Source organism: Prionailurus viverrinus, chromosome B1 (genome assembly GCF_022837055.1).
Source record: "Prionailurus viverrinus isolate Anna chromosome B1, UM_Priviv_1.0, whole genome shotgun sequence".
Lineage (NCBI taxonomy): Eukaryota > Metazoa > Chordata > Mammalia > Carnivora > Felidae > Prionailurus > Prionailurus viverrinus.
The window spans coordinates 140,523,728-140,543,866 of record NC_062564.1 but is presented as its reverse complement, the minus strand read 5'-3'; the positions used below and the strand labels follow the sequence as shown (position 1 = coordinate 140,543,866).

Sequence of the window (20,139 nt, the reverse complement as noted above, 5' to 3'; positions counted from 1 at the left end):
AAAAACAAGCAATTGGGGCCAAAAGAGGTTTTCAAAGATATTCTCACTGAATTTCTTTCATTTGGGAAATTGATAAATTCTTCCTCATATCCAAACATTAGCAATAATATGCCCTTAAGTTTTATTTTTAAAAATAATGTAACAAATCATTAAATATTTTATTATTGTTTTTGGATACAAGACCATTTCCAAAGACTTCAGTTTTGAGATACGCTTCTTGCAAAAATAGACCTTCACTTTCTTGAGTGCTAACCTCGGTATTTTTGTCCGCATAACATTGCGTTGGAATGAGATTAAGAGTGCTGATCTAGAATATTTTGTCGACACATGCTGGCAGTCTCATAATATTTAATTTTGGATTGCAATTTGCATCTCTCACGTGGCTCCACGTTTCACCAAGGTTTGAATCAGCTGACGGGTGTCAGGCTTGAATTTGAAGCGGGTAATTTGAGACCGCGTTCCTAGGAGTTACGGGAAAACACGAAACTCAGTAACGAACACGGGGCGTGGGGGTGGGGTTAACTTCCGAGGCTCCGCACCGGTTCCCAACTGATCGGGAAGAAGACACGAAGGGGGTGGAACTTCCTGACCTGACGCTGGCGCATCTGTCGCTAGGGACGCTTCGGCTAAGGCAACAAGATGGACCAGGAAGAGAGGCTGACGGCCGTGGACAACATAGTCACTCAGTTCAACACCTATGAAGATTTCCTCGACTCGCAGATCACTTCTGTGGACCTGTACTACCTGGAGGTAAGAACTGCGGCACCGCAGAGTGGACCCCGTTTTCCTCTTAGTCCTTCCCGATCCCCCATTCATGGAGTGGTCGCCCCCTGGCGGTGGACTCCGGCGACGTCAGGCGCCGCAGTATCCCGACGGCGGCGCCAGAGGGGCGGGGAGCTGAATCACCGGGTCCTGAACCCGCCCCGTACGGCCTCAGTCCCGCCAGAATTCGGGTCCCTGGAGGTGGTGGCCCGTGTGGAAACATGCGGGTGCGCCCGCACCCTCGTAGGGAGTCTTCAAAATCTGTCTTTCCCTCTCACATGAGGCCTCCCGGCCCATTCTTTCCAAAGTCATTGCCTGCGAGGAGGTGGCTGGATGCGGACACCTGCGGAGACCCTTGCGCTGGGCTGTAATGCAGGTCTGGCACGCTGTTTCTCTTTGCTTTGCCACTTTGTATTAAAGAACAGAAGAGAGTAGCCTTCCAGGGCAAGTGGCGACACCAACCTGGTGTATCTGGTGTCATATAGGGCATCTGGGCCCATAAACCTCCACCCCACTCTCGTACCCTTAATTATGGGTAGGCACTACAGGAATATGTAGGCATATTCCTGATTGATGTTTATCGAGCTGCGAATCACAACTAATATTGAGAGTAAAAAAAAAAAGATCCTGCTATACTGCAAAGTTAGACGTCATGGGGTTGGCCACTGTCTTCCACTCAGCAACCATCTTCCTCCCCTCGTCTTTAAAGGTGTGTGTTTGATGGGGTGGGGGGAGATGATGGAGTGGGGGCGGCAGAGAGTTCTTGTCTTCGGGGAGGCGAACCAGGATGGGCTGGAAAATAACAGGCTGAGAGGTCCTGAGAGGCAGGAGGTGAACGGTGGATCCCTATAGCCCTGGGATCTTGCCAGACCAGGCCGACTAAAGGCGCACTGGCCTGGAGACTCTGCTGGCGGGGAGCCAAGACTCAGCCCTTGAAGGCCTCCTTCCTATTTAGGCCAGGCAGAACAAGCGCCACTGGGTGGTGCCAAACCACAGCCGAATCTCTGAAGGGTTTGCGTCTTGTAGCCAACTCCCCAAACCCCGTGTCTGCAACAGCATAATTCTGCATTGTGGTGGATTTTTGGGCTCCAGAGATCATGTTAGCAAGATTTTTCTTACATGCTTACTTAAATATTGATCGCAAGGTTTGAAAAGTGCTTATTCTTTGAAATGCATTCATGTGCTAGATATGAACGTTAATTCTACATAGCTAAGGCAGAGGTACACGCTATACGTAGCATATACGCTTGGCAGTATTTAACCCAAGAATAAATGAGAGAACTGTTCTCCAAAGAAAGGTCCTCTAATAAGGGGACCTGGAGGGAGTAAAGGGGACTGAGAGATAATCAGAATTGAGCTCGGAGTAACTAAATAGTGCTAGAAGTTCAGAGTAGGTGCTGAAGAGAAAAATAGAATCTGTTGTCAAGACCTTCTTTTTTTAGGTTTATTTATTGATTTATTTTGGGGGGGGGGAGGGATAGAGAGAGAGAGAGAGAGAGAAGTAGGGGAGAGAGAATCTCAAGCTGGCTCCTCACTGTCAGTGCAGAGCCCAATGCAGTGTTGGATCTCGCAAACCAATCTTGCAAACCTCGAGATCAGGACTTGAGCCAAAATCAAGAGTAGGATGCCTAGTTGACTGAGCCATCCAGGTGCCCCTTGACAAGCCCTTCTTATTTCAGCAGTTAGGTTGGAGAGGGTGGGATATAACCCACCTTTGCTTCCTTCTTCATGCCCACATATCTTCAAGTGGAGTCTCTTTTACACATAACTGCCACAGCTCACCTGTTCTGAGGTGAGTCCAATTAGGGAACTAGGTCTGTACAACTAGAGGGAATCCACACTCATGTCCATATCTGTTAATCTTGTCCTCTGTTCATATGTGTCTACAGATGTTTGAGCAAACCTAATAGCACGAAAGAGATAGCCCAAGGTGAGTAAGGAGGGTAACTAATGTCAAACAAAACATTTAAAACCCAGAGAGAACTTTAAATAAATTCTAATTTTCTATCTCAGAGGCATTTTAATATCTATCAAATCTATAAGCAGACTAATAGACTGCTATGAAAAGGGAGCGGAGAGCAAGAAAGAATTCTTAGAATTTAAAAATATAATTGATAGCATTTTTGAAAGGGCTAACTAATAGAATAAACACTTTTTAAAGGACAAATTAATTATCTGGAAGTTAAAGGTGATATAGTTACCCAGAATATAGTAAAAAAAAAAAAAAGAGGAAAATAAGAAAGAATTCTATGAAAGAAAATATGAAAGAATAGTTTTATGATGCTCAATATCTATCTAATAAACTTACCAGAAAGAAATTATACAGAAAATGAAGGTGATAATCAATTGAATAATGAAAAAATTTTTCTGTGTTGCAGATAAGCACAACATTAGCTGTTAAGCTGGAAAAATGAAAAAGATTCATCCCTAGGTAGATAGTGGTAGAATTTTATAATTCTGAGAATAAAATGGTAATTCAAAAATAATTCAAATTGGCTTGTATGACATCAAAATTAAAAACTTTTGTGCACCAAAGTACACTATCAATAGAGTGAAAAGGCAATCCATAGAATGGGAGGAAATATTTGCAGATTATATATCTAATAAGGGGTTAATATCTAGAAAATGTGGCGTGCGTGTGTGCGCGCGTGCACACACACACACACACACAGGAGTATTACACAGCCATGAAAAAGGATGAGATTGTGCCATTTGTAACGACATGGATGGACCTAGAGGGTATTATGCTAAGTGAAAAAAGTCCTACTGAGAAAGACCAATAACATTCCACTCATAAGTAGAATTTTTTAAAAAAGTGAACAAAAAGCAGAATCAGACAGATAAATACAGAGAATAAACTTATGGTTGCCAGAGGGAAGGGGGATGGGGGGTGAGTAGAATGGGTGAAAGAGAGTGGGAGATACAGGCTTCCAGTTATGGAATAAGTCATGTGAGAATACAAGGCACAGCATAAGGAATATAATCAATGATAGTATCATGGTATAATTGGGTAGATGCAATGGGACACACTTGTGGTGAACATAGCATAATGTATAAACTTGTAAAATCACTAAGTTGTACGCATGAAACTAATGTAACGTTGTCAACTAAAAGAACTCACCCCACAATGATATACCATTTCACCTCTTTCAGGATAGCCACTTAAAAAACCCAGAAAATAGGGCATCTGGGTGGCTCAGTCGGTTAAGCGTCCGACTCCTGATTTCCATTCAGGTCATGATCTCGCAGTTTGTGAGTTTGAGCCCTGCATCGGGCTCCGCACTGACAGTGCAGAGCCTGCTTGGGATTTTCTCTCTCCCTCTCTCTCTGTCCCTCCCCCCCGCCCCTCTCAAAATAAATAAATAAGACTTAAAAAAATATATAAAAAACCCAGAAAGTAATAAATGTTAGCAAGGATATGGAGAAACTGGAACTCTGCACCACTGGTGGCAGTGTAAAATGGTGCACTTATTGTAGAGACCGTATGGCAGCTCCTCAAAAAATTGAAGTTAGAATTATTATATGATCTAGCAAGTTCACTCGTGGGTATACAGCCAAAAGAATTGAGAGCAGAGACTAGAACAGATATTTGTATACCTATGTTTTTTTTTTGTTTGTTTTTTTAAATGTTTATTTACTTTTGAGAGAGAGACAGAGGTGTGAGCAGGGGAGGGGCAGAAAGAGGGAACACAGAATCCGAAGCAGGCTCCAAGCTCCGAGCTATCAGCACAGAGCCCGACACGGGGCTCGAACCACCAGACCGTGAGATCATGACCTGAGCCGAAGTCGGACGCCCAACCGACTGAGCCACCCAGGCACCCCTGTATACTTATGTTTATGGCAGCATTATTCACAATAACCAGAAGGTGGAAGCAACTCAAGTATCTATTGATGGATCAATACATAAACAAAATGTGCTACATCTACAATGAAATATTATTCAACCTTTAAAAGGAAGGAAATTCTGACACATGCTACAACATAGTTGAACCTTGAGGACATTATCCTGAGTGAAATAATCTAGCCACAAGAAGACAAATACTGTGTCATTGCACTTTTATGGGGTACCTAGGGTAGTCAGATTCACAGAGACAGAAAGTAGAAAGGTCATTGCCAGGTCTGCAGGAAAGGGAGAATGGGAGTTATTGTTTAACTGGTACAGAGTTTCAGTTTTGTAAGATGAAAGAGTTCTGGTGATGATGGGGATGATGATGGCACAACAGTATGAATGTACTTAATGCCACAGGACTATATACTTAGAATGGTTAATTTTGTATTTTGTATATTTTATACAAATTGAAAAAATAATTCAGAGTGTCTACAGAGTACTTATAAATCAGCTTGATCTTAGACTTTGCATTCCCAGTAGCGATTTCTAAAAGGAAAAGGGAGTAAATATCTTTAAACTTCTAGAAAATTTTATTTTGGACCTAGAATTCTTTCCCTGGCTGTGTTAGATATTTTCCGTTTGGCCCTTGAGATCGACATGCTGTCATACCCTATCTTGTTCTGTGCCCCAGAGATTGATTTCTGTTGCCTGTTTCAACTGGGCCCCCTTTCCCTTTGGCCAATTGGGTTTAGCCAATAAGAGGCACCAGCAAGAAATTAGAAGCCAGCAGAAGAGAGAGGTTAGGCATCCCCCCCACCCCCACCCCCAGACTCCTTCCACACTGTGCTGTAGGTTAGGAGTGGATATTTTCTTACAAAAAGCCACAATTTAGTTTCGAGCCCTACCCCTACGGCTGTTTCCCTGGGCTCTATTAACTGTTCCCTCCTCTTACTGGACTAGTTAGTTAGTGGCCGTTAATAGCTTAATGCTGTTGCTAGCTGCAGGGTGCTTCATTATCTCTCTAGGATTTCTCTTAACCCGGTCTATACCTTTGTTAATTAACTCAGCCACTCAATTTCCTTCAATTACTACATTTAAATGTGTCATCTGTTTCCTGCCTGGACTGACTAAATAAGTTATTTAGCATTCAAATGGAAGTGCAAAGGAAAGACTTTTGGGGCGGAAATGAGGGACTTCTAAAACGACCTGCTGGTCTTTTCTGAATTTGTAACTTGAGCAAATACTTCATATATTTTCAAATAATTTTTCAAATTTATTGCTATAAATTTGTATAGTTTTCTTTTGTCTGTTTTATGGCTCTTTTCTGATTTTCTTAAAATTCTTTTTGAATGTTTATTTATTTTTGACAGAGAGAGAGAGAGAGACAGAGACAGAGCATGAGTGGGGGAGGGGCAGAGAGAGGGTGAGACGCAGAATCTGAAGCAGGCTACAGGCTCCAAACTGTCAGCACAGAGCCCTATGCAGGGCTCAAACTCATGAGCTGTGAGATCATGACCTGAGCTGAAGTCAGACACTCAACCGACTGAGCCACCCTGGCGCCCCATCTTTTCTGATTTTTAAAATTGTTTGCATGTTCTTTATTTGTACCATCAATCTTGCCAAATGTTATCTATTTTATTAGTTTTTTAAAAGGATAGGCTCTTGACTTTCATTAAGCAATCAAATCTTACTGGATTTATATATTTTAATTTCTATTTTATTTTTCCTGTTTTTGTTAATTCTTTACTTCTATATTATTTAGTTGCCTTTGCTATTCTTTCTCTACTTTCTTGAAGTAGAATGGTTAGCTGTTCATTTTCAAACTTGTTTTTTCCCTAGTAAATACATGGATGGAATTATTTTCTCTATATTTTATTAAGGTTTGTTATATAATTTCCTTGTCAAAAATTTAAAACTCCATGACAAAATATGTCATAAATAAGTCAAAAGGCAAGCAATTACTTGCAAATAAGTATTTGCAAAATGTATAATCAACCAGGACCTACTATCTAGAGTAAAGCCCTGTGAATCGATAAGAAATAAATAAAATCTTACAGAGCAATGAGCAAATTTAACAGAGAGAATTCTTATATAGATACTAAGCGTAATAATTATATGAAAAGTTGCAAATATATAGCAGACTGTCACGGGAATTTTTTTTTTTTTAATCATGAAACTATACCAAATGTTTCCCCCTTAACTGACTTGCTACCAAGTGTCTGGCTAATCCCAAGTCCTGAGCTCATTTTTCCCCAATGCCCTCAGCAAACTGAGAGGCAACCAACCCCGTCGTGTTTCTTATTGCCAGTAAAACGTCCTCCGGCAGCAGAGATGGCAGCAAACACTTGGTTACCCGGAGCCTCGTCTTCATGGCAGGTATCTTTTTGCCTCTGCATCCCAGGGACTGCATTGGACTCCTTCACACTGGGAACAGGGCCTTTAATGCCTTTAATGAGATCAGAGATCCCGTGCCGGGTCACCCAGAACTAATCAGAAAGCCCATCCTTCAATTCTTCTTCCTCTGGAATCATTGCCAGTAGCTGATTGTGGTTCAGGGTTCGGTCAGAGAAGCAGAACACACGCACAGGCATGCATGTATGCACACTTACACAATTCATATATGTATAGGTGTGTGTGTTCCACGTATATGATTTTGTGCCGAGATTTGACCTTATACAGTTAAGAGAACTGTTCAAACGGTGAGTGAAGGGCTGTTTCTTTGGTGTCTGGTGCTGAAGCCTGAAATCACTAGGGCACACAGCCCGGAACGAAAGGCACATGAGAAACAGGGGGGGAACAGGGGCAAACGGAGAGACCTGCAAGGATGAACTAGAACTTGTAGCAGGCCGTCAGTTGTGGTGTGGGGGTGACCTACAGGAGAGGCTGGCATCTTCAGTTATGGAGCTAAACATGGCCCGGGAGTTGGAGAAGCTGAAGAAGATCTTGTAGGAACTAGAACAACATGGTTGCTTCTTGTGCCTTCCAAATCTATTGCAGACGTCTCTTACGGCCCAAACTAACCTGTACATACCAAAGGAGAGGAAATTATGGGAAACTGAGTTTCTGCTTAGCCAAGTTGACAGAATACAAATTCACTGCATCTGCCATTTTTAACTTTTCACAGGGAGAATGTATTTGTATCTGACTTGTATAATTAACACTAAAAAAGTGAGGGATAGAATTTTCTTTTTTTTTTTTTTTTTTAATTTGTCTATCAAGAAAGCATGAGCATGCGTGAGTGGAGGAGGGGCAGAGAAAGAGAGGGAGAGAGAGAATCCCAAGGAGGCTCCGGGCTCTGATGGCAGAGCCTGACGCAGAGCTCGATCTCACGAACCATGAGATCACGACCTGAGCTGAAACCAAGAGATGGACGCTTAATTGACTAAGCCACCCAAGTGTCCCAAGGATGTACTTTTCTTAAATAATTGCTTAGGACTTGCCTTTATACTGACATCAATTCAGAAAGGATAGCACAAAGTAGAAAGCTAAAGACTAATTTCCCTTATAAACTGGATGAAAAGCAATATAAAACGAATCCAGGAATATATTAAGAAATAATAGATCAGAGTAAGATTAGTGTGATTTATCATAGGAGTGCAAGGATGACCTCATGACATTAAATTTAAAAAGAAAAAATATAACTTCTATAGATGCACAAAAAGCATAGGATAAAATTTCAAACCCCCTCATATCATAACTTGATGAAGAGTATATAGCAAACACTTGTAAACCTCATATTCGGTGGTTAAACATTTCAAAGTTTAGCATGGGAATAGAAACATGATAAAAATGGTTGCGAGTACTCTTAACTTTTTATTGGTAATCTGGCTGCGGCAATGCTACAATGAAAGGGAAGTATCATAAATACTTGGAAGAAGGAGTCAGAATATTATTATTATAAAGGTAGTATGATTATCTGCCATGATACAAAAAATACAAGAAAATTAACTGGAACCCTATTAGAACAAGTCAGTGAGTTTAGTGAAGAAATTGAAGATTGAACTACAATAATAACTCTTTTCTCCAGCAGTAAATAACATAATAACAAAAGACACAAAAGTGAAGGGAGCCTCAGTACTCTCAGGACAATGTCAAGGGTGGCCATAAACCAAGCCACCCTCCTTCCCTTCCTGCATTCCTTTCTTCCTGCCTCCCTCATTGCCTACCCCCTTCCTCTCTCCTTTCCTTTCCTTTCCTTTCCTTTCCTTTCCTTTCCTTTCCTTTCCTTTCCCTCCCCTTCCCTCCCCTTCCCTCCCCTTCCCTCCCCTTCCCTCCCCTTCCCTCCCCTTCCCTCCCCTTCCCTCCCCTTCTCTCCTCTCCTCTCCTCTCCCTTCCCTTCCTTCCCTTCCTTTTCTTTCTTCCTCCTCCCCTCCCTTCCTCCTTTCTTCTCTTCCCTTCCTTTTCTTTCCTTTCTTTTTCCTCCTTCCCGTCCTCCTTCCTTTCTTGGATGAGAAACACCTCGGCACCCCAGATGCCGGCTCCCCCTTGTTCCAGACTCACCTGTTCAGAGTCTAGCTCTTGCCACCTGACACCAAATCCCAATCTTCATCTACCCCTCACCCCACTAGAGGAACAGTATAAGAGGTGCTTTGCCTCAGGGGGACAGCCAGGCTGGGGGTGGCAGTGGGCTCTGGCCCAAGACTGGGGACAGTACAGCCCCAAGGCTCTTACAGTAGTGAATTGTGCATGCCAGGCCACACATCTGTAGCCTTCTAGGAATAGGTAGGACCCTGAGCAGTATTGTGGGCTTCTGGGGTGGATGGAACCCTGCTGTCCCAGTCCAACTCTGCCAAGGTCCAAGGCCACAGCATCAGCTGGAAGGCACCATTCCATTGTACGTCCTCAGGACCAGGTGTCCCTCCCAGCAGCTGAGAGATGTCTAAAATTTGTTCCAGGAGAATAGTCATCCAGTCAGAATTAAGTCTTCCACAGACTTAATTGCTGCCCTCTGCTTTGCCACAAGTTGTTTTGCAGTTCATGTATAGTAAGGAAGCCTTCTCCGTAAGGGCAAGCCATCTCTGGATTCTGTTTTGCACTATGCTTCCTCATAGCTAGCTCTCTCCAAACTGCTAATATCCAGAAGTAAAGACTTATGATCACATGAGAAAACAATTAATGAAGGATCACTGCCTTGGGGCACCTGGGTGGCTCAGTTGGTTAAGCATCTGACTTCGGCTCAGGTTATGACTTCACGGTTGGTAAGTTCAAAGCAGCAGGCTCTGCACTGACACTACAGAGTCTGCTTGGGATTCTCTCTCTCTCCCTCTCTCTCCCTCTGTCTCCCTCTCTCTCTCTCTCTGCCCCTCCCCCACTCATACTTTATCTCTCTCAAAATAAATAAACTTAAAAAAAATATTGCTGTATTTATATACTTGGATTATCATGGCTAATCATGTATTTTTACTAAGATGAACTGTTATAGTCAAAACCATTAGAGTTTATAAACCATTATCATCTTTTTGCCCTTCCAAATAAATGTAAGTGGAATCCCAGAGGAATCAGAGGGAAGTAGGGGATAAACTATATTTGAAAAAAATAATGGCTAAAAAGTTTCCAAATTTTGTGAAAAGTATAAATCCATAGAGCCAAGGAAGATGATGTGTTCCAAGTGGAATAAACACAGAGAAACCAATCCAAGGACTATCTTAATTGTTGAAAACCAGTGATAAAGAGATCTTAAAGGAATTTAAAATGAAGGGATACATTATGTAAAATAAAATACCTCTCAGAGGTAATACAAGGCTTGGGACAATGGGATGACATCTTTAAAGTGTTGAAAAGTCAAAAGTCAACCTGGAACACTAATCCAGCGAAAATGTCTTTCAAAAATGAAGGTGAAATATATTTTTTTCAGTCAAACAATAGCCAAGATAATTTGTTAGCAGACCCACACTACAGAAAATGTCAAAGTTTTCTAGGTAGAAGGAAAATCATATCAGTAAGAAACTTGGATCTACACAAAGGAACGAAAAGCACCAGAAACGCTTAATATGTGAATAAGTAAAAATATTTTAGTAGTTTGTCTCTTTAAAGATAATTTCTTTCAAGATAATTGACCATTTAAAGTGGACAGATGGGGGCGTCTGGGTGGTGGCTCAGTCGGTTGAGCGTCAGACTGGCTCAGGTCATGATTTCGCGGTTTGTGGGTTCGAGCCCTGTGTGGGGCTCTGTGCTGACAGCTCAGAGTCTGGAACCTGCTTCAGATTCTGTGTTTCCTTCTCTCTGCTCCTCCCCCACTCACACTGTCTCTCTCTTTCTCAAAAATAAACATTTAAAAAATAAAAAAAAATAAAGTGGACAGATGACTTATGATTCTTTTTAAAAAAAAATTTTTTTTTTTAACGTTTATTTATTTTTGGGACAGAGAGAGACAGAGCATGAATGGGGGAGGGGCAGAGAGAGAGGGAGACACAGAATTGGAAACAGGCTCCAGGCTCTGAGCCATCAGCCCAGAGCCTGACGCGGGGCTCGAACTCACAGACCGCGAGATCGTGACCTGGCTGAAGCTGGACGCTTAACCGACTGCGCCACCCAGGTGCCCCAAGATGGCTTATGATTCTACTAGTGGTAATGGTTGGTGAGGCAACCAACTTGAGCTTTCTCCTTATTTTCTCAGTAGGTCTTGTTTCTTGTTACAATATAAATTAACATAGATGAGTGTAGAACTACCCAGATCATTTTGTGTGGCCCAGGTAAGGCACACAAATGCACAATTCACTCCAATATATGAAACTAATACAACAACTTTTTAATGGTCTTTATTATGTAAAATACTGTGTTGATCACAAGCCATTGATATTCTTCTGGAAAACTCCCACAGTCTCACAGAGTTTAGCTGAGAATTCTTCCCATATGCCCACGTTTAGTAATAGATTTATGCAAACTTATACTCAAATCATCTCTTTTGTAAATCATATCTAAAATCATTGTTTTTTTTTGTTTCTATTAAATATTAATTCCACTAGGTGGAGTCATTTGCTTAGTTTTTGTGGTTCACACTAAAGAGCTTAAAAATAACACGTATAATAAGCAGGGAACAAGTCAGAAAAAAGACAAATAACCCTCCCAAGATCTGGTGCTTTGGGCTATATTAGCTTGGCAGACGTATCTTCATTACTACACAGAGTTCACTACAGTTGACCTTTGAACAGCAGAAAGGTTAGAGGCACCAAACTCCGTGCAGTCGAAAATCTGTATATAACTTTTGAGTCCCCCAAAACGTTACCAATAGCCTACTGTTGACTGGAAGCCTTACTGAGAACATAAACAGTTGAACAGAGAACTTAAACATACATACACACGTACATATTTTGTATGTCATATGTATCATATGCTTTATTTTTGCAATCAAGTAAGTTAGAGGAAAGAATGTCAAGAACAGCAGAGAAGAGAAAATACACTTACAGTATGGTATGTATCCAAACCATAAGTTTACCTCAACTGTTTACAAGATGAATTGTCTGTTGGTACCTACATCAATATTGTCGTACAGGATACAGAACACTGTCGATGTATGTGTTACTAACACCAGACATGACAAATGAGAAGATAGTGTACAGTCTGTAAGTGTTGATACTTTTTAGCTTTTTGCAATAAATTTGTGTATGTTTTATGGTAGTAAATGATAAAATAGACCAGTATGTCTCTATATTTTATGCATTTCTGACACATGTAACTTTTTCTTGATTCTTTCATTATTTCTAGTCTACATGATTCATTTGTGAGTTTTTTCAAATTATTGCAAATCTCCAAAGAATTTTCCGATATATTTATTGAAAAAAATATGTGCATAAGTGAACCTGCACAGTTCATCCTTTGTTGTTTGAGGGCCAACTGTATTTGCTTTTAATGTTTAGCAAAGGACAGTAGCAAGTTTTCTAGGTTGGTAGTGTCTAAATTTTTTCTTCCCAATAGTTGGAACTTTAAAACAGCCCCTGAGGGGTGAACAGATTATTAACCAGGCATCTTAAGCTTTCTCGTTTAATCCTGTCAGATGGTTCTTTCATTCAACAGTGATGTATTCAATAAGTGTCTGTTACAAAAAGATACATATATATATATGTACATACATATATATCTATATGCTGTTTTCACTATAGTTCAGCTATGTCACATTTAACTAAGATGATATAAGGAACATTATTTTTTTTAAAATTTTCAATGTAAGTGGGAGAGGGGCAGAGAGAGAGGGGGAGACACAGAATCCGGAGCAGGCTCCAGACTCTGAGCTGTCAGCACAGAGCCCGACATGGTGCTCGAACTCCTGAACCCTGAGATCATATCCCAAGCTGAAGTCAGACGCTCAACCGGCTGAGCCACCCAGGTGCCCTGATATAAAGAACATTATTAATGTATACATATTGAAATGTAATACTTTAGTCCTTATATCAGCAACCTAATGTAAGATGACACCTCTTCAGATAATAGGGAAATAATATTTATTTGTTTTTGAAAACGCTATGCAAGTGACACAAATGTGTGGAATGTTTTTTCAAGTAGCTGTAATATAAAAGGCCTAAAGGATTGTGGGGAAACTTTTTTCAGCGTGAAGCTTTTTTGTTGCCATCTTCTTGGGTTTCTACTTTTCTGTTTTTATTGGTACCAACATTATATGGAAACAATATCTTTCCAGTTAAATAGGAAATTCATCTGCTCTTTATTTTGTATTTGAAGTTTTAATGCTCTGTGTCATCAGTTCATTGACCTCAAGGAAGGAAGTCTCTGAAATGTTGAACTTTATGAGAGCAACCCAATTCTCTTTTTGTGCAATTGGTTTTTAAAAAAGTCTTTCTTGTATGAGTACTATTGTCTCCAGTTTTATTGTTTTAAAGATACTCTACTAATTACCTACAGCTGCTCTTGTAAATGGATTAAAAACACAACAGACTTTTGTCCTCCAATCCCTTAGAGAAAATCTAGTGACTGATGTTATTTCCTTTTTTTTCCCCTCTTCATCTTACATCTGTGGGAAAAGGATGACAAATCAGATGTTTATGAAAGTATTGTTAGAAAGGATTCTGAGTTTTCATATCTAATATGTCTCATTTTAAAATAATTCTGATTTTTTCCTTTATTCAGCATATATTGAATAAAATAAGATGTCTAATTCGTGCACAAATCTTACAACTGATTTTTCTCTTTAGGATGAAGGCCTGGCTCGCCAGTTGGTGGAGCTAGGCTACCGGGGGACCGGAGAGGTGGTGAAAAGGGAAGATTTTGAAGCAAGGAAGGCAGCTATAGAGATTGCAAGGCTGGCTGAAAGAACTCAGAAAAAGTAAGTGTCTGTGTTTCCAACCTGGGTTTTATATTATATTGTAGAGTCTCTGTAAAAGCCCAATCTCGCTGGCATTGTTGTCATTTAGGAACACGGGCCGGAGCGGGTAGAACTTAGAATATCCTCAGCATGTGCTCTGCAGACCAGGGGCTGAAGGAACTGTGACATGCTTGCAGGAAGCCACATGCAGCTTTGAGCTACTAACTTAAGAAATAGAAGTACCAAAATACTTCTATTTTATTATACTGAAAGTCTTGTTAGAAAGCAAGGCAGTGTTATAGGCTTTATGTATTTATATAGTAAAGAATATGAGTGACTTTTGTCTTAGAATTCTTTGTACTTTTGAGACCTTTACATCTTTGGCATCATTTATGTTCTTACATTTTTGTGAACATTGATTCATTCAACTTTATTAACGGTCTCTGGCTTTTATTAATGTGACTAATATATAGTTACATAAAATAGGAATCTAAGTATATTAAACATATTATAAAAGAGATGTACACCTAAAGTGAACTATATCAACTGATAAGCTAATTTGAAAGATGTGACAAAGCAGGACACCTGGGTGCCTCAGTTGGTTAAGCGTTCGACTCTTGATTTTGGCTTAGGTCATGATCTCAGGGTCATCAGATTGAGTCCCATGTGGGCCTCTGTGCTGGGTGTGGAGCCTGCATAAGATTCTCTCTCTCTCTCTCTCTCTCTCTCTCTCTCTCTCTCCCTCTCTCTCTCTCTCTCCCTCTCTCTCACAAAAAGAGAGAGAGAACACAAGTTCTCTCTCTCTCCCTCTCTCTCAAAAAAAGAATAAAATAAAAAAAAAATGTGACAAAGCAATTATCTATTTACCTTTTAAAAATGAATGCTAATGGTGTAAATGTTGGAGAGGACAATTACTTGGAATTGGTGTATTATTCTTAAGTATAATTTTAAACTACCCCAAAATTATGAGTAGAAATTTCTCATGTGTTTATTATAGCACATAACGTTTGGGAGTGGAACATGAACTAGTTCCAGGAGTGTGCGATTTTAACTGATTGTTCTAGTAGTTACTGTGTTTCATTATCATAGAATATTGGGATTTAATGTATCGACATTTGGTAATGTATTAGTTATCTGATGCTGCCATAACACGTTACTACAAGCTTAGTGGCTTGAAACAACACAAATGTTTTTATTCATAGTGTTCTGTGGGTCAGAAGTCAAGGGTACAGTGGCTCAGCTGGGTTCTCTGGTCAGTATATCACACGGTTGAAATCCTGGTGTTTGCTGGACTGAGCCCTCTTCTGGAGGCTCTGAAGATGAATCTGCTTCCAGACGCATTCAGGTTGTTGGCCGAATTCAGTTCCTTGTGACTGTGGAACCCTGAGACCCCCATTTCTTTGTCAGCTGTCATTCTGGGGGCTGGCCTTTTGGGGGCTAGGCTGTGGGGTCCTACAGGCTGCCCACATTCCTCCTCCTGCTTTCTGTGTGGTCCCCTTCCAGCAAGAGGAGGTCAAGATTCTCTTGCCCTTCAAATCTCTCTGAGTTCTCCTTCTGCAGCATCTTTCCTTATTCCAACCAGAGAAAGATCTCTCCTTTTAGGGGCTTATGTGGTCACACTGGGTTCATCTAGATTATCCTGATAATATCCCTGTTTTAGGGTCTATAACCTTCATTACATCTGCAAAGTCCCTTTTTCCATGTAATGTAACATGTTCACAGTCTTTAGGAATTAGGGCATGGGCATCCTGGGAGGTGGGCATTCTGTTTACCACAGGTAATTTACATAAAAGTTCGATAATTTATTCAACATAGTTACGCATGACTTCTATTCTTAAAAATTTGAAATGATGCCAACTATATGTGTACAATGTGATGTGTCTTATATAGACTACCAGGGGAGTCTTCTCTTTCTGTATCAGTAAGTGTTTATCAGGAGCAAAAGTGGACAGAGTTTTGTGAGATTTTATAAGGAATTAAAATATATTCATCTTTTATTAGAGGTGTGCCGTATTTCATATTAAGAGGAGTGGGCCACGGTTAAAGTGCCAGTGTACATGTCCATTTTGTGTTTGAGGATCAAAGTGAGTATTTACTCCATGCAATAGTCTCTTTAACTGGCCAGAACTGGAAGTCATCAGGCTGCTTAAGTACCCACCATGGGAGGCTAATCCCCACCCAGTGTTGCTAGAATCCCAAGGCCTTTCATCTGCAAATCTTCTCTGAGTGATTTTGTAATGGGATGGGCCCCATATGTTGCCTCTTGCCCCATCTGGGAGTCACTTTGCTCCTTTCCCTGCCAGGTCTATTGTAGTGTTCTTGACAGCAGGGCCAGCAGAGGGTGACCTAGAGCCAAATATGCCCTGGGCCTAGATTTGCTGGAGAATCACTTTGAAAAATACACATGAACATCTGCCCGTCTGCCAATTGGTGCCAACATGGAAACGCTTGATTCTACTGTCAGATTACCTTATATTAACTTATCTAATGTGCAGGTGAGGAGTCCCATGTAGATCCCAATCCTCTGGTCTGGTAATCATAGAGCACCCATGGTGGGGTACCTGGGTGGCTCAGTTGGTTGAGTGTCCTCTTGATTTCAGTTCAGGTCATGATCTTGGGGTTATGGGGTCATGCTGTCAGTGTGGAGCCTAATTGGGATTCTATTTCCTCTCTCTCTGTCCCTCTCCCTCACTTACATGCTTTCTCTCAAAACAAAACAAAACAAGTGATGGCACCTAAAAGTAAGTTATTTACTTTGATTAGTTTCAGAGGGGAAGTCTAGAGAGAAGAAAGTTAGATATTGGAGGGAGCACTGTGATGAAGGGGTATTTTGATAAGGATTTCTCCAAAAGAGGGCATAAGGTGAAAAAAAATTATTCTGGGCTTTTGATTGACTCATTCACTTTATAAATACTCATAACATAACTATATTGCATTAGGCACTGTGCTAAATGCTGGGGATATGATAGAACATAGGACAATCCCTGCCCTTAAGAAATTTGAGCACTAGATAAATGAGAGACGATTACATCGCTGGTGGGACTGTGAAACAGAAAACAGTTTGGGGGCTCTTTAAAATGTTACACACAGAGTTACCATATGACCCAGCAATTCTTTTCCTAGGCGTCTCTCCAAAGGGATTGAAAACCTAGGTCCACTTAAAAACTTGTTCACTAATGTTCATAGCAGCATTAGTCATAGTCACCATAAAGTGGAAATAATCCTGGGACGCCTGGGTGGCTCAGGTGGTTAAGCATCTGACTTCGGCTCAGGTCATGATCTCACAGTTTATGGGTTCGAGTCCCGCGTTGGGCTCTGTGCTAACAGCTTGGAGCCTGGAGCCTGCTTTGGATTCTGTGTCTCCTCCTCTTTCTGCTTCTCCCCCATTTGTTCATGCTCTGTCTCTCAAAAATAAATAAAAGTTACAAAAAAAAAAAAAAGTGGAAATAATCTGAATGTCCATCACCTGATCAATGGGTAAAAAAAAAAAAAATTGGCATATAGATACAATGGGGTATTATTCAGCCATAAAAAGGAGTGAAGTACATATTGTTACATGCTACAACAAAGATAAACCTTGAAGACACCAGGCTAAGTGAAAGAAGTGAGAAAAAAAGACCATATACTGTGTAGTTCCATTTACATAACGTGTCCAAAGTAGGTAATTGCATAAAATGCATAGACAGAGGGAGACTTGTAGTTGCCAAGGGCTGGAAGGAAGGGTGAATGGGAAATGACTGCTAATAGGTATGAGTTTTCTTTTTGGGTTGATAAAATGTTCCAGACTTAGATACTGGAGATGATTGCACAGCTTTGTAAATGCACTAAAGACATTGAATTGTACACCTTAAAAGTTTGAATTTTATGGCATGTGAATTATGGCTCAATAAAAACAAATAGGACAGAAAATCATGCATTCCGTCAGAGGCGCTGTGGTGACACCCTGAAGCGGCACTAAGTCAAGATTTGGTGGATGGGAAGAACAGGGCAAGCTCTTCGGAAGGCATGACGGCTAACTTCACTCTTAAAGGATAAGTAGGAATTAACCAGGCAAAGAAGTATGTGGAGATGGACACATCCTGTGACAAACTCCATCTGGTGACAAACTCCCGTTCTTCACAGATCTTTCTCTCTACCTCTTTGTCTTAACATACATCTGTTCTCTTGCTGAGACTTTCCCCCCTAAAGCCCTGCCAGCTAGAGGCCACTTGTTTCTACACTTTGTGGGGTGGTGTGGTAGTGAGTGGGTTTTTCATTCTGCCTAGTTCCCACAATCTTTGCTTCAAAACCATCTCTGCTTTATTATCATGTAAACATCTTCTCTCATCTGTCCTGCACTGCGATTCATGGCAGCTGGTATAGTGGCCATAAGGCAGAGGCTTTAAATGTTGTGAAGAAGGAATGGGTATAGTTTAGTTGGTGAACTTTTTGTCGAGACTGAATGTTCTGCTCTCCAGGGTGTGGCCATGGTATATTAATGAGGCATTCCCATCATAAGTTCTGGAGAATTTCCATTTGTAGTGAGAAGTTCAGTTTATTTATTTTTTATTGAAATAAATGTCTATTTTGAGACAGAGAGTGCACATGGGCACGCACAGTGGGGAAAGGACAGAGGGGAGAGAGAGAGAGGGAGAGAGAGAATATCCCCAGGAGGCTCCTCACTGGCAGCACAGAGCCTGACATGGGGCTTGACCTCACTAACCATGAGATCATGACCTGAGCTGAAATCAAGAGTTGGACACTTCACCGACTGAGCCACCCAGGTGCCCAGAGAAGGTCACTTTATTTCCACAGGTGATGGAGAGATGGACCTTAACTGTTTGCCACACAGGTTGAGTTTTGGGTTCTTGGGGTATATTTAGTAGTTTAAGGCACTGTTTATTCCCATTCCTTTTAGCAAGTCAACATTTATTACAGGCTCTTTACATTCACCCTGGCCCGCAGAGGAGAGCCACTGAATCTCTTTTTTAGTGAGTTTGGTTCTATTCTGACCAGTGTATTTCTGATGACCTTGGTGACTGAATCCTTCCATGGACCATAATCCTTTGATGCATCTTCTGGCCTCAGATAATATGTCTATTCTAGCATGCTCACTTTCCTGAGCCTTTAACCTTTCCTCAATTCTCTATGCAATGTAGGCATTTCAACCATAGTCAGTGTAGGTCATTGCTTGTTTCTAGTTTTTTTGGAGCCAGTGAGTTTGCACCATTTTCTGGGGTCCTTGTCAAAATGCCATGTCCTGTGGTCTGAGAGAGTGCCACAAGTCAACAAATGCTGATATATTCAGTTTTATTTCTGGCTTTTCTGGTCTAGATTCCTCTCCCCAGTCCTGCTTGTAGGTGCTGTCTAGGTCTTGTGGCTCCTTTCAGGTAATTCCCCTTTCCTCTCTTATCAGACCTAACATGTCCCTGGCTGTGACCTAATCTTTTATAGACCTGGTGACCAGAAGTAGAATTGGAGACACTTCCTGAGGTAGACACACGTTGTTCCATGGGAGAAAGACCTCTGTATTTTCCTTTTACTTTGCTGCTGCTGGTGGTAGGAGTGTGATAGCTCTTAATGGAGAGGTTGAGATCACTTCTTCAGGCTCAGAAGAGGTCTGGGGAGGTTGGAATCTTCAGGAACCTCTACTCAGTTGTTCGCATCCCATGTGTCAGAATCCTGGGTTTCTCAATCAGAACTCTGATTTTGGTGTATAGACCTGCCCCTGCTAAATGTCCAACTGTCTTTGGACTTGAGCCATTGTGACTATCAAATCCCCTGCTTGATTCATGTTCTGCTTGCCCCCTGCCCGAGGTGAGGACTTCTTTGTAAGCTAGCAAAGAAACTCTGTGGCTTTTTTATTTTGTTACAGTTGTTGGTTAATTGCCCTCTACTTTGCATTATCAACCTTTAGGGCATCAATGCAATTTAGCAACAAGTATTTGTAATTGCATTATTTTCGTATTTATCATTCCCCATACATGTCAGATACCTGAATCATCCTGTTGGCTAGGGCATTCCACTTAAATTATACAGCATCCCAGTTTTCCACATGTGAATGAACTTTTTAACAGTTGGATCACTACCTTGTGCTGGGGTTGTCTGAAAATACCTCCAGGGCTGTGGACCTCCTTGTTAAAGGGCTCATGGTGAGAGATACGGTCCCCATACCCCATCTCACTGCCTGCTTCCTCAGGCTATTCCAGGTAAAGTCTGACAGAGACTTATCTTTGTAGGAAGCAGGCCAACAGGTGGAGTTAAGAATTCAAAAGGTTAACTGGGAGGTAATAAAAAGAAAAGGTGGAAGCAAGAT

General features: G+C 41.2%; 1 protein-coding gene across 5 annotated transcripts in view; it reads left to right on the top strand.

The window, feature by feature from the left end:
• Positions 1-526: 526 nt before the first annotated feature.
• Positions 527-20,139, top strand: part of CFAP299 (cilia and flagella associated protein 299) — a 631,144-nt gene continuing 611,531 nt past the window's right edge. For 2 of the 5 annotated variants that reach the window (XM_047857288.1, XM_047857289.1), the window contains exons 1-2: positions 535-750; positions 13,735-13,865. In XM_047857288.1, the coding sequence (XP_047713244.1) occupies positions 640-750; positions 13,735-13,865 (242 nt within the window). In that variant the 5' untranslated portion in view covers positions 535-639. Of the gene's footprint in view, positions 751-13,734; positions 13,866-20,139 lie in introns of all 5 variants that reach the window. The other 3 variants (XM_047857287.1, XM_047857286.1, XM_047857290.1) reach the window with 3 other exon arrangements.